The 14,878-nt window shown below is 47.8% G+C and overlaps 1 protein-coding gene across 2 annotated transcripts in view; it reads right to left on the reverse strand.

Moving 5' to 3' along the window:
• DLGAP3 (DLG associated protein 3) overlaps positions 1 to 14,878 on the reverse strand; it is an 80,797-nt gene that overhangs the window by 36,586 nt on the left and 29,333 nt on the right. For both annotated transcript variants that reach the window (XM_069067892.1, XM_069067893.1), the window contains exon 3: positions 7,557 to 8,753. In XM_069067892.1, coding sequence (XP_068923993.1) covers positions 7,557 to 8,693 — 1,137 coding nt within the window. In that variant the 5' untranslated portion in view covers positions 8,694 to 8,753. The remainder of the gene's footprint in view (positions 1 to 7,556; positions 8,754 to 14,878) is intronic.

Here is a 14,878-nt window from a genome sequence, read left to right on the forward strand (position 1 = left end):
GAGGAAGGGAGGGAGGAAGGGAGGGAGGGAGGGAGAAAGGAAAGGAGGGAGGGAGAAAGGAAGGGAGGAAGGATGGAGGAAGGGATTTGAGGAAGAAAAGAAGGAAGAAAGGGAGGGAAGGGGAAGGGAGGGAAGAAAGGAAGGAAAAGAAGGAAAGGAAGAGGGAAGGTAAAGAAAAAAAAGAAATAGGAAAGGAAGAAATGAAGGAGGAAGGGAAGGAAAAGGGAAGAGAAGGAGAAAAGAAAAAAAGAGGAAGGGATGGAAGGAAGAAAATTATCTCATTTGATCCTGACAAAAGCCCTGGGAGGAAGACACTATTATCCCCATTCCAAAGCCAAGGATACTAAATCAAACAGAGGTTAAGTGGCTTCACAGGGTCACAGACCAAAATTGAATTCAGGTCTTCTACCTAGGCCCAGTACTCTATCTACTGTACCACCTTCCTAACTGAATAAAAGGAAAAGACTTGAACTCAATGAAAGGAGAAACTCCCAAAGAGTTAAAGATTTGTGTGTGTGTGTGTGTGTGTGTGTGTGTGTGTGTGTGTGTGTGAATGACCTGGACCACCTGAAGAGCAATTGAGTCTCTCTCACTGGATGTCTTTGAGCAAAGACTGAATGGCCACTTGTCAGGGATATCATAAAAAGGCATTGCTGTCTGGCTAAAGACTGCATTGGATGGCTTCTGAGGTCCAAACCTGATATTCTGCACTAAGCCAGTGACTTCCTTCATTCCTTCATGCTGAAGTGTACTTTTCCATCTATTTTCCATCATCCATCCTCCCCCTCCCCTGTCCACGTCTGAACTGACATCACCAAATAGAAGTGTATATGTTGGAGAAGTAGGGAGCATTTGATCAAATTCTTCACAGAATTTGTCCGCCTTGTCTTCATCCTCTGCAACAGATGTTAGAAAATAAGCCACAATTATCTTCAGGGAGTTTATTTGCTTCCCCTCTTCAAGAGTACTGTCAATCAAAATGACTCAGTGTCCCATGAAGTAACATTGCCATTAGAGCAAAGGATGAAGCCAACTTTGCCATTTCCTTCAATGGACTCTCCAAGGAGAACCTGTGCCCCGTCCTTCCATTGAGCTGTAACTTCATTCTTCCAGTTTTGTTTGTAGAGATAATGACAATATGGATGGGTATGAGTCAGTCCCTCAAGCCAGTTGGTCATTGTAGAAAAATTACACATTAAGAATACCAACAGTTAAACCAATGTATGTAGGTAGTTTGGAGAACTTAACCTTTCACGTCTGGAGCCCTGCTGTCCAATGTGAGAAGTGTCTCATATTGACTCACTATATCTGGATGTAGGCTTCAGCCATAGTTTATTCCCCAGGCAGCTTCTCCCTGCCACAACAAGAACATGTAGCACTCCAGCCCCCCTTTTCTAGTTCTGGAGCACTAATCGAATCAATATTGTCATTGCCTTTCCAAAGGATGTGTTAATTCCCTAAAGCTTCTCCACTCACATTCCTGTAACTTTCCAAACCGCCTTGTTTGTATTCCCAGCTCTCAGCAGTGCTTGGTATAAAGTAAGTGCTTAATAAATGGCTTTTTATTAATTCATCTCACCACTATCACCACAGAAGCAGAAGAGGGACATGAAGAACTGGGGGCCAGTTTAAATTTTTATCTGCTTCATGGGTGTCTGTGCCCAAAGAATTCATTCCCAGGTGAACAAAGTTCCAATAATGAGCCCCTCTGTACTTGTCCTCAAGTGGTAGACCCATAATCCATCACTGGAACTGTACTTAAAACCTTTCCAGCTTGGTAGGACCACCAAAGTTTGGAACCTGGGATCATCTCCATTTTATAAGGCATCAGTGGACCTTAGTTTTCTGATTGTGTGCTTCTATTATTTCATAACACCCCAGAGAGACTACCCTAGAATCTCTCCTTTCTGCTCTTTCGGACGTTGGATCTTTGGGGTTGTATTATCCAGGAAGGTGGTAGCTTGACCTTGCCATTCTTTGAAAAGCAGATAATGGGGAGGCCTAAGGCTGGACAGTTGGGCACAGAGCTGGGAATGAGTATGAAGAATATTTTTCAAATCTTTGGATTCCCATGCAATCACCTCCTCAATTATCTGCTAATCTAATGAGGAAGAAGAGAAAACAGGAGAAGAGGAAGAAAGGGATAGGGAGGAAAGTAGAAATGGAACGGGAAAGGAAGAGAAAAAAGATAAGGATGAAGAGGAAGGAAGGAAAAGAAGAATATAAGAATGGGAAGGGAGAGAGAAAAAGGAAAGGGAAAGAGGATGAAGAAGAAGAGGATTGGGGGCAAGAGAGGGAGAAAGGAGGAAAAGAAAAAAAGGAGAAAAGGAGGAAGAAAATGGGAAGAGAGAAGGACAATGTGGGAGAAGAAAGAGGAGAGGATGGGAAGTAAGGTATGAGAGGATAAGGAGGGAAAACAGGGAAAAGGCAATCAGAATAAGAAGGAAGAGGAGAAACAATAAAAGGGGAGAAGGAGAAAGAGAGTAGAGACAGGAGGAAGAAGAAAAGGTCAAAAAAGAAGAAGGAAAGAACAGAGAAGAGACAGAGCATGAAAGTCTCTTGTTTCCTACTCTCTTTCCCTATTCAAGTTGTCCAAGCATTTTGCCTTCACCCTTATTCCCCTGACGCCCCCTCTCCCCCAACACATGCACATGCCCTTCTCTCCTCCTTCCCTTACACTCAGTAGCTCCGTCCCTCTGACTTTCTTCCCACTATCCAGTGCTGTCCTCTATCAAACTCATAACAATGGTAAATGGAGTTGGGATTGCAAGAAGGATTAAGGTTAGAAATGAGTAAGAGCATGTACGGAGACCAAAGAGAACTGGTAACACCTCTTCCCCAGAGATCTTTGGCAGCAAGAGCCAGTCTGGGAGGAGGGGGATGGAGGAAGGAAAAGATGACTTCAAAGGTCTTTCTCTGCCTGGGGACTGGGCATGTGTATCAGACCCAGGCCAGGGAGCAGGAGGAAGGCTGACAAGGTCATTAGGTAGGCTGAACATTTGCATATTTCCAATTTGTGTGAACTGGTTTGAGACAAATGGGGGGTGGGGGATGGGGATAATTCACAGCCCTAGTAAGGCAAAGGGCCAAGACAGCTCAGTGAAGGAATGGGCACTAAGCAAGATGTGGGCTGAGAAATGAGAGAAGGGGCTCAGCAAAGAGATAGGGGGATCTGTAAGGGGTTGATGTCTCAAGATTCTGTTTCAGGAGAGGGGTCAGCAAGCAGAAAGCTAGAGAGCAGATGATGACTTAGTTAAAGGGATGAAAGAGCATGTGGAGGATGAGGCAAGGAGACAAGGGGTACAGCAAAGACAAAGGTTTTAGGGATAGAAAAGGGGAATTAGCTAAAGGGCCTGGGGGTTCAGTAAAGGGAAAGGGCCTCAGTTGGCGGGGGCTCTGTCTGGGGCAGGGGGGGGCTCAGCATAGGGATGGAGGTTCAGTGAGAAAAATGGAAACTCAGGGAGGGGGTGGAGGCTTGGAATTCCAGCTGGACTACAGGTTCAGTGTTGCCTTCCTCTCTTTGGAGCAGGGAGGTTGTGAGGACCTGAGGAGTGGAGGGCAGTCTAGAATCTCCAAGGAATACAGAAAGCCCTACCTTAGTGACCCTGCAATATACCCCAGAGCAAATTGGGTGTCTGGATCAAAAGGAGCCCCATCCCATAAAGGCCCTACCTCCTGCCCCATCCTTTTCCAAATAGGAAGAAACCGTATGGTGAGGTGGGAGGGAGGGGGGAGGAAATGAGGGGGAGCAGAGACAGGCCAGGCTGAGAGAGAGGGAGTGAAATCCAGGAAGAGAGCCTGAGCAGCAAATCTGTCCCTACTCCTCCCCGCTGCTCAGATCGCTGGCAGCTGCATCCCTTGCTCCCCTCTGCAGAATCCTGTGAGGTGCATGTTAAGGAGGAGGGCCCAGGGGAGGCCAGGAGTCCATCCCCCCTCCATCTGCAAAAGGCTCTAGAGAGAATCAGAAAGAGACCCTTCTCTCCTTCCCATCTCCCTTCCCTCTTCCCCATTCCTGGTTCGAGGGAATTTCCCACACAGCCCAGACTGTGCTTCTAGCTGAAAGGTAAGGAAATAATTATGGGAGGGGGAGGCAGGGACATCGAGTCCGAGGAGGGGGAGAGGAAAAGGGAAGGAGGAGGGATAAAGGAGGCTACCCTAAAACACATCCAGAAGTCCTGAATCCCAGTCCATAATATGGTCTCTGAGGATTAGGAGATGCTTCTGGTTTCCTGTCTAGGACCTCCCTGACATACCCCACCCCACCTGCTCTCCCCATCCCCAGTGAACACCAAAGTTCTTGGTAACCCGAGAAGAACCCAGAACACTTATGCACCCATCCTTCCATTCACACATGCTCAACATTAGTCCTACCCTTCACTGGGGGAGGTGGGGAGGGTGCCCCTTGTCCCAAATTCCTCATCCAACACCACTCTCTCTATGGTTCTCTCCTACCTTTTTGGGCCTCTCTTCTCAAGCAGCTCAGTACCCTCCTTCTGGCCTTTCTGATGACATATCAGCAGCAAAGTGGGAAGTAGGATTTATTCTGTGAAGTTTGGATTCAGTCAAAGGGCAGCACTTGAGGACCTAGAGGGCCACAGGTGACCTCGAGGCTACAGGTCCCTCCCCCACACACTAAACCCAAGTCCACTTGGTATTTAGTCTCTTAATCCCTCAGCAAGGCTGCTATGACATGCTTTAAAGGGTAATAGAGGTGACCCAAGGCAGAGAAAAAGATCCTCTGGCCTACCACCACCTGCTTAAATGATAGGAACCATTGAGGAGGGAAGGCCTTGTGATGGAAAGCACCAGTCCCATACTGCCAATGGACTTCTGTCCTTGTTCCAGCTGGGTTGCTGCCACATTTGTGAATTAGAAGAGGAGAAAGAGTACCAGGTTTGGGAATCAAAAGACATGATTTCAAATCCTGGCCCTGCTACACCCTCCCCATGTGACCTCAGGCTAGACCCTCCATTTGGCTAGCAGGTAAAATGAGAAGGGGTCCACAGGCTTCACCAGTCTTCCAAAATGGTCCATGATAGCAAAGATTAAGATCCCTCAGACTAGATATCACCTTTCCACCTCTAAACAAATGCACTGAAACTGGCTCAAACAAGAGAGCCAATTGTTAAATTTTCATTTATTGAAATCAGCAAATGATACAAATCAGGGTTGAGAGGTAGGTGATAGAGGGCAAGACACTGCACCACGGAGGGGAGACAGAGGATAGGGCAAATAAGAACTCACCCTAGTCTGTCCATCTGGCTGACTCCTAGTTTAACTCTTCTTACTAACTGGGATCTAAGTTATATTATTTCCATGCTGCTGAAGCACTGCATATGCTGTCAGTGCCCTTCAAATTTAGCACCTTGGGGCAAAACGCAGTCACTCCAATCTAGTTGTGCTCCTGCTATTTCCTGAACTCAGCATTCCATTTCCCTTATCTGGATTATCTTGGATTCTCGGGTGTTCCCTCCTCAACTCCACCTTAAAATCGTACAGTGTTTCCCTAAAACATCCAAATTAAAATACAGAGGCCTGGGCCTGACATGTAAAGCCCACCATAATCTGACTCACAACAACCTTTCCAGATCTATTTCATATTATTCTTTCTCCCATACTCTGTGTTTCAAACAAGCTGGCCTACTAGGTGGAATCATAACTGGGAATGTTGGTGCCCAAGACAAGGGCCATAAACTATGGCCAGGGCAAGGAACATGGAGTACACCCTCAGGTGAGGTTAGGTTGAATTGAGAGCTTGTGGTTAAACAAACTGTAAATTATAAATCGTATAAAATTATAATCCTTTGATTCTAGGGTTCCCACTGCTCACCTAACATAAAAACTAAGCTCATTCTGGCCAGTTGTCAGATAGGACCATGGGTGTGTGTGTGGGTGTGTGGGTGTGGGTGTGGGTGTGTGTGTGTGTGCTGAGCCCAATCCTGAAACTAAGGAGGAACAGGGTGGGAGACAGGTGTCCTATCCAAAGCGAGAAAGAGCAGGGAATGAATTCAGAGATCAAGACAATCAAGACAAGAGCATGCTACATCTTCTGGCCAAAGCTGTCTGTTGGTGGTGGACCTGTGGGAAGGCAAGGTCCATTGGGACTCAAGGGGAGAAGAGCTGATGATACAAGGAATCTATGTTGAGTGGTGGAATGAAACCAAGGCCATCTCAGAATAGGATACAAGGTTGTGCAACTTAAGCCTTCTGGGGTGTCTGGCCTTTTCTAGTTCAATTCCTTTCCTCCACAAGGAAGGCCAGATAGTAGATCAAAAAGTGTTGGGTTTGAAGTCAAAGGGCCTGGGTTCAAATGATGGCACTGCCCCTTCTAAGTCTATGACCTTCAATAAATCCCTTTTTCTCTCTGGGCCTCTGTTTCTTTATCCAGGGCTAGACTAGGGGACCTCTAAAGTCCCTTATGGCTCCAGACACTCTGATCTTTCAGAAACTAGTAAAACTCCATCTGTGTGTGCTCTGGGTGGTTAACATGAAGGAAAGGAATTTCCCAGCTAGGGGCAAAGGAGTCAGGCTCCATGGTGACTTGGGACTTATGGGGCTGAAGCTAGAATTGGGGTGTGAAAGCTCATTCCAAAAGACATGGTAAAGGGGAAAGAGTTCTGAATTTGACTTGGGTTCAAATCCCAGTCCTGCCTCCTACTATCTATAAATATTTTGGTGGTCCTCAGTTTCCACATCTGTAAAACTTGGAAGTTGGACTAAATTACATCTGAGACTCCTTCCAGCCCTGACTGTGTGATCCTATGCTCCCTTCTGCCTTAGGTTTCTTTAGGGTGGGCCTGTAATGTCTGGATTTGGGATGACAGAGCCCAGCCTAGCTCAGCCCCAGGCTTCTCAGCAGCCCAGCCAGGGATGAACAGAACAGGGACACAAAGTCAGGCTCTTCCCTAGTTCCCAATGGAGCTAGATTGGCTTTCCCCTCAGGAAAGGGGGCTGGCCACAGACTAATTCAGATTACAGACTCCCCACCCCTTCCTGGCTTGGAGCACCACCAGCAACAGGCAGCAAGTGGGGCTGGAGGTAGGTATAGACTGCAGGGAAAGGGGGAAATGATGTCACAACTATCTAAGAACTCCCTTACTCCCAGCTTCTCTACAATGAGGAGCCAGAAGGCCAAGGAAGTCACATCTGGAAACAGTTGAATAGTAATCCAGCCTAGACCTCCCTGTATTTTTTTCCCATTCTTGTCCTACCCCCTTCCAAATTCCTCAGCCAAAGAGGCTTTTCCTCCTTCTGGACACACACAAACACACACACGTACACACTCCCAATCCACATTCCCTCCATATCACCTAGTCTGGAAAATACAGTTGCTATTTTCATTGGAGGGGTAAATGAGCCCGGATCAGTGGATATTTAAAGTTTGCCAAGTGATAATGGAGATATGGCTGCATTGGGAACAGGCTCAATACTCCCCTTCCAAGGGCAGGAAGGGTGAAACATAGTGGGGTGTGGGGAGGGAGGGAAAAGGGGTGAGTATGTCCAGCACCAGCACACCTCCCCAACAGAGGCCACCCTCCACCCCACTAGAGCCTCACCTGAAGGTAGTGGTAACTCCTATCCTTGGCCTTGGTCTCAGGCCCCAGGAGCCCCTTGCCTGGCCCGGACCCCTGGAACCCATCCCGGCCCTGGCTGACCATCATGGTGTGCCAGGCACTGCGCTTCACCGTCTGCCCATCCAGTGACATGGACATGCCAGTACAGGCCAGGCAGCGGCCCTCAGGCCCGCCTGGGAGCCCCTTGAAGCTCAGGTCCCGGAAGGTCCCATCAGGTGCCTCTAGGCAGAAGGGGGCACCAGCCTCTCCTGGGGGCCTCCCACCTGCCAAGAAGCCACTGTCGCTGTCCAGGTTGTCATCTGAGCTCCACCAGCCCATGGACTTGGGTGTGTGCCGCCCATTGGCCTTGCGGTCCTTGCTCTTGCTCCTCTTGCCATGGCGGGACTGGTGGTGATGGTGGTGGTGATGGTGGTGGTGGTGGTGGTGGTGTGGGGGCCCATGTGGGGAATGGTGACCAGCATACCCCTCACTTCCCGACCCGGTTCCAGACCGGCTCTCTGCCTTAGGCCCATTGTAGTCCCGCTTCCCTGGAGCTTCCAGAGAATGGGACTTGGCAAAGAGCTTTTGGACGGAGTGGACCAGATGGCGAATACGACTGGGGCTCTCACTTCGGGGCTCAGGGGCACCCCCACCAGTGCCAGAGCCAGCCCCAGTGCCACCACTGCCACCCGCCACCCCTCGTGGGTATGGCAGGGTGTGGAAACCGTCCTGCTGCAGAGGCAGCTGCTTCTCAAACTGGTCCAGGAGTGTCGGGGGCAGGCGGGCAGCAACCTTCCCTGGAGGGTGACCCACGCAGTCTTCACAGCCATCAAAGGGGGCCTGCCCAGGGAACATCCTGGGGAAGGTGCTGCTGCCTGCCCCGCCAGGCCCTGGCCCAGGTCCCAGCCCCCCGTCAGGACCTGCAGAAGGTGGCTCACTCAGACTCAGAGGGCCGTCAGGGGAGAGGTGGCCTGGACCAGCCCGTGAAGGGCAGTATCGGGGGTCCGCAGGGTAAGGTTCACCAGGGCCCAGGAGGTATGGGGGTCGGGAGCCCGGGGCCGTGGGGCCGTAGTCCATGGGCGAGTCAGGCAGGCGGGTGGGGCGGGGCTGGCTGCCTCGATCGCCATGATAGCCCCTCATGGCCTCAGCAAAGATGATTCAGACTCTCCATGGTGTTGCAGGCCAGGCCCTGGGGGCCACCTGAGCATGTGGGAAGAGAACAGAGGTTAGTGGAGCCTGAAAATCAATGTCCCCACTAACCCTCCTGTATTTAGCACCATACCCAATATCTCCCCACCAAACACACACACACAGCTCCCAGTTATTCATCCAGGACCAAGGACAGAAGCCATAAAGATATGAATTAGAATAGCTCACTGGAATGTAACTCAGGGACACACCTGGAATATTTGCATAAAACATCCTCACTGGTGGAGAGAATGATGACTCCATGTTTCATATACCACCAAGGATGAAGGTTATGCAAATGATTAAGGTTGGAGCCTGGGTTATATTCCTAGTGCTTGAAGGTTTACAAAGTGTTTTCTTATAGCAAATCTATGACAAAAGTAAGTCCATTTTTATCTGAATCTTTACAGATTCTGAAGCTCAGGCCTCCTGACTCTATTGTACTGTTGTGGTTCAGTCATTTCAGTTGTATCTGATTCTTCATGACTCCATTTGCAGTTTTTGGGGAAAGATACTAGAGTGGCTTGCCATTTTCTTCTCCAGCTCGTTTTACAGATGAGGAAACTGAGGCAAACAGGGTTACATTACTTACCCAGGGTCACACAGCTGGTAAGTGTCTAAGATCAGATTTGAACTCAGGCCATCCTGTGCTCTAGCCTCTACAACACCTACCTACCTGCCATATCAAGTCATAGCACACAGTGCCCAAAATAAGTCAAATGATATCACTTGAACAAGGGAAACCACATTTAAAGCCTCAGCCCCATACAAACCTTCCCAAGAGCAACAGAATAATGAATTGGAATAAATACTCCTACTTGGGTCCTCACTCTGCCATGACTAGACAGTGATTCAGGGAGAGGACCGTGAAGGAGGAAGCCATGCCCACTAACTAATGCTAAGACCAGCTGATCATTTTCATCCCATTAGGCCCCCTCTGTACCACTCCCCAAGACCATTACAAAAGGAATAATCAGTTAATTTTCCATGTCTTCTCACTAGGCTACCCTCTATGCCCAAAGTCACAAAGTTAGTGTCTGAGGCTGGATTTGAGCTCTGGTCTTCCTAACCCTAGGCCCAGCATTCTATCCACCACCCCACCTAACAATCCAGGTGGCATTCATCTTTTCTATCCGCTTTTCCTCTTCATTGTGACCCTAAGACAGCTCAGAACCATGGCACTCCAACTCCTCACAGCCTAAGAGTCTCATGAAAGGTCTATAGGGGCCTGAGGTCTGTACAGGTCAGTGTAAGGACATGCTAGAGCCAGGTCTAAGAGGGTTGGGAAAGCCAGCTGTTAAATTTCCAGTGTGAGCTTTGTATATCTCAGAAATCAGGAATCGCTACAAACCAGAGCTTGATTTGTTGTTTTATTTATTGTCTAGACTTAAGAAAATGTTACTAATGCAGAATAAACTTAAAAGTATACATGCATGATTTTAAAAAAAACTGGTTGTTAAATATCTACCAGCACTGATAGATGGTACCGCTCTACAAACATTGCTTGAATTTAGCAACAATATAGTAGAAATCAGGGCAGCTAGGTGATACAATTAATAGAGCACTGGCCCTGGAGTCAGGAGGACCTGAGTTCAAATCCAGCCTCGGGCACTTAACATTTACTAGCTGTGTGACCTTGGACGATGTCGTCATTTAACCTTAATTGCCCTGCATTCCCCCTCCAAAAAAAAGGAAGAAAAAGAATATAATAGAAATCTCAGGGAATGAAGTCATCACGAGGCTAGAGGCCTGGTTACTGGAAACACATAACAATCACTGTTATTTATGTAGTGTTTTATGTTTGCAAAGCATACACTATCCATAATGTCTTTTGAGCCTCACAGCACCCCTGGGTCAGCAGATCTCTCTCTTTCAGGCCTAGAATGAAATGCTGAGACACTCTCCCATGCACAGGTGTGCACAAATTGTGAAAAGAGGAAATGCTAATAGAAATGCTACCCTGCAGTAGGCCAGGCCTACTAACACACAGGCCCTCTGTTCTCACCATGTGTCTGAGATTCTGCACCAAAAACTCCCTTTCCTAACCACAACTTCTCTAGCACCCCCTATTAGAATGCAAGCTCTCTGAGAGCAGGCATCACTTTGGTTCCCAGAACCAAGCACAGCACCTGGAGCACAGAAGGCATGGAATAAATGCTTATTCATTCACATGGTCTTCCCCAAACAACGTTCCATCTCACTCCCTCTTACTCCCAGGATAGAGACAAGTATAAGGGAAGATAAAATGCCAGACTCCCAAATCAGAAAGGCTTGGGTTCAAATCCTGCTTCCAGCTCTTACTAACTGTGATCCAGGACAAGTCACTTCAACTCTCTGAGTTTCCTCATCCATAAAATGGGGATAACAATACCAATAGAAACTATTTTTGGGGTTCTTGTGGGACTATAAGGAGACTGTAAAACAGTTTGCAGACTTTAAAGCACTTTAAAATTTTTAAAGGCTATGTAAATGTCAGTTATCATTATTACCCTCAAGATCATGGGGCCTCTACACCCTCCACATGACTCTTCCCCTCTCCTCCCACCATCCCTGGGAGACGTGATTCCCCACTTTACGGAGGAGTGTGCAGATTCCCAAAGAACAGGTGAGCAACTGAGCACGTTTCCAGGAAGCCCCAGAGCAACTCGGCAGTGAAATTGGAATGGGAGCCAGGCACCCTAGCCCCCGGGCTGTCACTCAGAGGATCCTACAGTTCCAGGACCAGAAGAAAGTGTCAAGCCTAATCTATGACTTTGCAATTGGGAAAAAGGGAGTCTTCAAGGAAGGGAAATGACTTGTCCAAGGTCACACAGCAAGTTAGTAAGTCAGTACTTGAACCCAGGTCTCTTGACTTCCAGGTGAGTCCTTTTCTCCAAAATGCTAGAAATCTTCAATCTCACCCCTTTCTCCTCACCACTTTCTACCTTCCAACATGGTTAAGTCTCCTCTATCTTAAAGAAAAAATCCCCAGAGTGAACAACTTTTACTTGGTTACATAGTTCCCATTTACTCTCACTTTCCTTTCATAGCTAAACTCCTCATCAACCCCCACATATCTACTTCCTGCCATTTGTTCCCTTCTTTGTTACTGTTATTGTTCAGTCGTTTCAATTCTGTCTCCGTGACCCCATCTGGGTTTTCTTGGCAAAGGTACTGGAATGGTTTACCACTTCCTTCAACCAAGATAATGTATATTATGAAAAGCTAGGTGGTGTATTGGATAGAGTGCTTGACCTGAGTCAAATCTCAATTTGAACTCTCACTAACTCTATGACCCTGGACAAGTCATTTAGCCCTGTTTGCCTCAGTTTCCTCATCTGTAAAATGAGATGAAGAAGGAAATGGTCAAATCCTGTAAAATCAGTACAAAAGTCTCCATTTTACAGATGAGGAAAGTGAGAGGAAGTCATACAGCTACTGAGTATATGACCCCATGACTTCTTGACTCCAATGCCAGCATTCTATAGACTATGCCATACTAATTCAATGACATCAGTACCTTGATGCTCTCTCAAGGTCCTTTCCAACTCTAAATTCCATGATCCTATAAAGTGACTTGCCCAAGGTCACTATAGTCCAAAGTCTAGAGCTCTACCCACATCATACTGTCTTTCCCATGTTAACCTAGTATGTGACCCTGGGCAGGACAATTCCTCTCTTTGGCCTCAGTTTCCCCATCTGTAAAATAAAAGGGAAGGACTAAATTCTCTAATGTCGCTTCTGGCTTTAATATCTAGGATTCTGGTGATCAGTTTCCCTCTGATCCCAGATGATGGTATCATCTTCCCAATCTTCCAGATTCAATAACTCTGAGTTATCTTTGGTTCTGCCAAGTCTTGTCATTTCTACCCCTCTGAGGCATCTCTTGAAATGTTCTCTGCACTGGCAAGATCACCCTCTTAGTATAGGCAAGCCTTCAGTTCTTTTCTCCTAGACTATGGAAGTAGTCTTCCAACTGATTTATCTCTAGCCTCCTAACTGGCCTGCCTCCAGCCTCCTAAGTCCCATACCTCCCTGCATTCAAAACCCCAAGGGCCACCCTAAAACACTGCTTTCATTGAGTTACCCCTCCCAACTGCATCAAGTCTCAACTCTTCAGCCTAACCTTCAAGGCCCCACCTGACCTGGCCAAGCCAATCACAGGATCATGGGATAACAGACTTAGAGATGGCTTTAGAGGTCATCTAGTTGGAGGAAGGCCCAGAGAAGCTAACCAAAGTCACACGGGTAGTGAATAGTAGAACAGATATTCAAACACAGGTCTTTCTACTTCAAATCCATCATTTTTTTTTCACTGTTCCATGCTGCTTTATCTCTCATTTTTCCTCCCACCCTACCTCTGACTCAGTTTCCATCTTCCAGAACCAAATAGTATGGATAGAGGCTAGCAGTTTGGGGGCAGGAGGAAGAGGGGTAACCAAGACCTTCTCTCGGCCCATGATGTCCCTATTCGTTTTGGGGGGGAGGGAAAGACAATTGGGGTTAAATGACTTGCCCAGGGTCACATAGCTAGTAAGTGTCTGGGGTGGGATTGAATTCAGCTCCTCCTGACTCCAGGGCTGGTGCTCTATCTACTGTGCCACCTAGCTGACCCCACGATGTCCCTATTCTGCCCAAGACCTGAAGGGTAAAAGGGGACATCTGGTTCCAAGCTTCCATAGGAAAGAATCACAGTAACAGGGTTGTAGGCCCAGGAGATTTGTCAGGGGTGGGGAGAGTGCCCTTTGGGGTGCAGGGGGGAGGGGCTGAGGAAATGGCATAATTGTTTCCCCTCATTAAAATGAGCATGAGGCCTGGTTTAGAAGCAATTTCATTATTCTCTCATGAAGCTTGGTTAATTAACAGACTCATTAGCATACCCAAAGAGGGCCCAGGACAGCTCAGCTAGAGCTATTCCCCAGTGGGATGAGGTCTCTGTGATCATCAGAGATGAGAAAAGAAGCTTAAGACTCTCCCTGCCCCCACAACCCAGTAAGAGTTGCCTCTCCCATTCCCAATCCTGGCCCCATCCCAGCACAGGGGCAGCACACTTATCCTCACCCCAAGCTCTGCTACATCCTTTGCCCTTTCCCCATGCTCTTCTCCTTAAGGAAGCCTTTGCTGGTTAACCCTTCATACTTCACCACTGTGTTTCCTTGTCTCCTGTGATATACTAGAAAGGACACTTCCTGGCACATATATTTAGAACCACCTCCTCTCACACTCCACCCAACCCAGGCCCCACCTGTCTCAGTTCTCTCCCTTTGTTCCTGAGCCTGGCAAGTTTCCCCAAAGTCCTTCCTTAGAGCTCCATAACATCAGAGCCCCTGCACCTGCCTTGACCTCCTCCTACTCCCCCTCTTGGCATCACCCACTGTCCAACTGACTGGCTATCTCCAGTTGCTTAACCAGTCGCAGGTAGGGGGACCCAGGTCACACAGCTAGGAAGGGGCAGAGCTGGGATTCAAACACAGGTCCCTCTACAGCCGTCTTTCCACTGTACCATATTTCCTCCCAAATTCAGTCTCAGAGAAGACCGATGATAAGGTGACTAATTCCACATGTTTGCTAATCACGCCACTTTCTGTTCACAACTCATCCATTTATACACACACACACACACACACACACACACACACACAGTACCAAGACAGAACATTTTCACCTGCAGTACCCCAATTTCATTCTATCCCAAAAAAAATTCATCATCTCCACCCACCTGCCCCAAAACTGATCCATCCTCCTGACTTCCCCATCTGGTCACGGCAACACTACCTCCCAGTCAACCAGACAGGAACCTTCACAGTCCTCCACTCCCCATCCCATAAAGACATCGTCCAAATCCCATCTTGTACCTTTTCCTCAGGCAATTCCTCTCTCACTCCTCATTTCCAAATTCTCCCTTCCCATCAGGGTCCAGATCCACTCTTTCCCCCAGAAAAACCCAGCCTCTCCTCTTAGATTGTACAGCCCATGCATTCAGACCCTAAAACGCTAATCTTGTACTGTTCTCTTCCTCTTCCATGGACGAAGCAGGTCTCTACAGTTATCTAGCTAAGCTCAGAGACTATGTTTTCTCTTTTTCCCATAGACCCCTCAGCAGAGACCACACAGGGCTTGGCAATCAGTAAGGACTTGTGGCATTACCCATTATCCTG

Source organism: Petaurus breviceps, unplaced genomic scaffold (genome assembly GCF_028583685.1).
Source record: "Petaurus breviceps papuanus isolate PSGF00001 unplaced genomic scaffold, PetGlider_PUasm1.0 90760, whole genome shotgun sequence".
NCBI classification, from domain to species: Eukaryota; Metazoa; Chordata; class Mammalia; order Diprotodontia; family Petauridae; genus Petaurus; species Petaurus breviceps.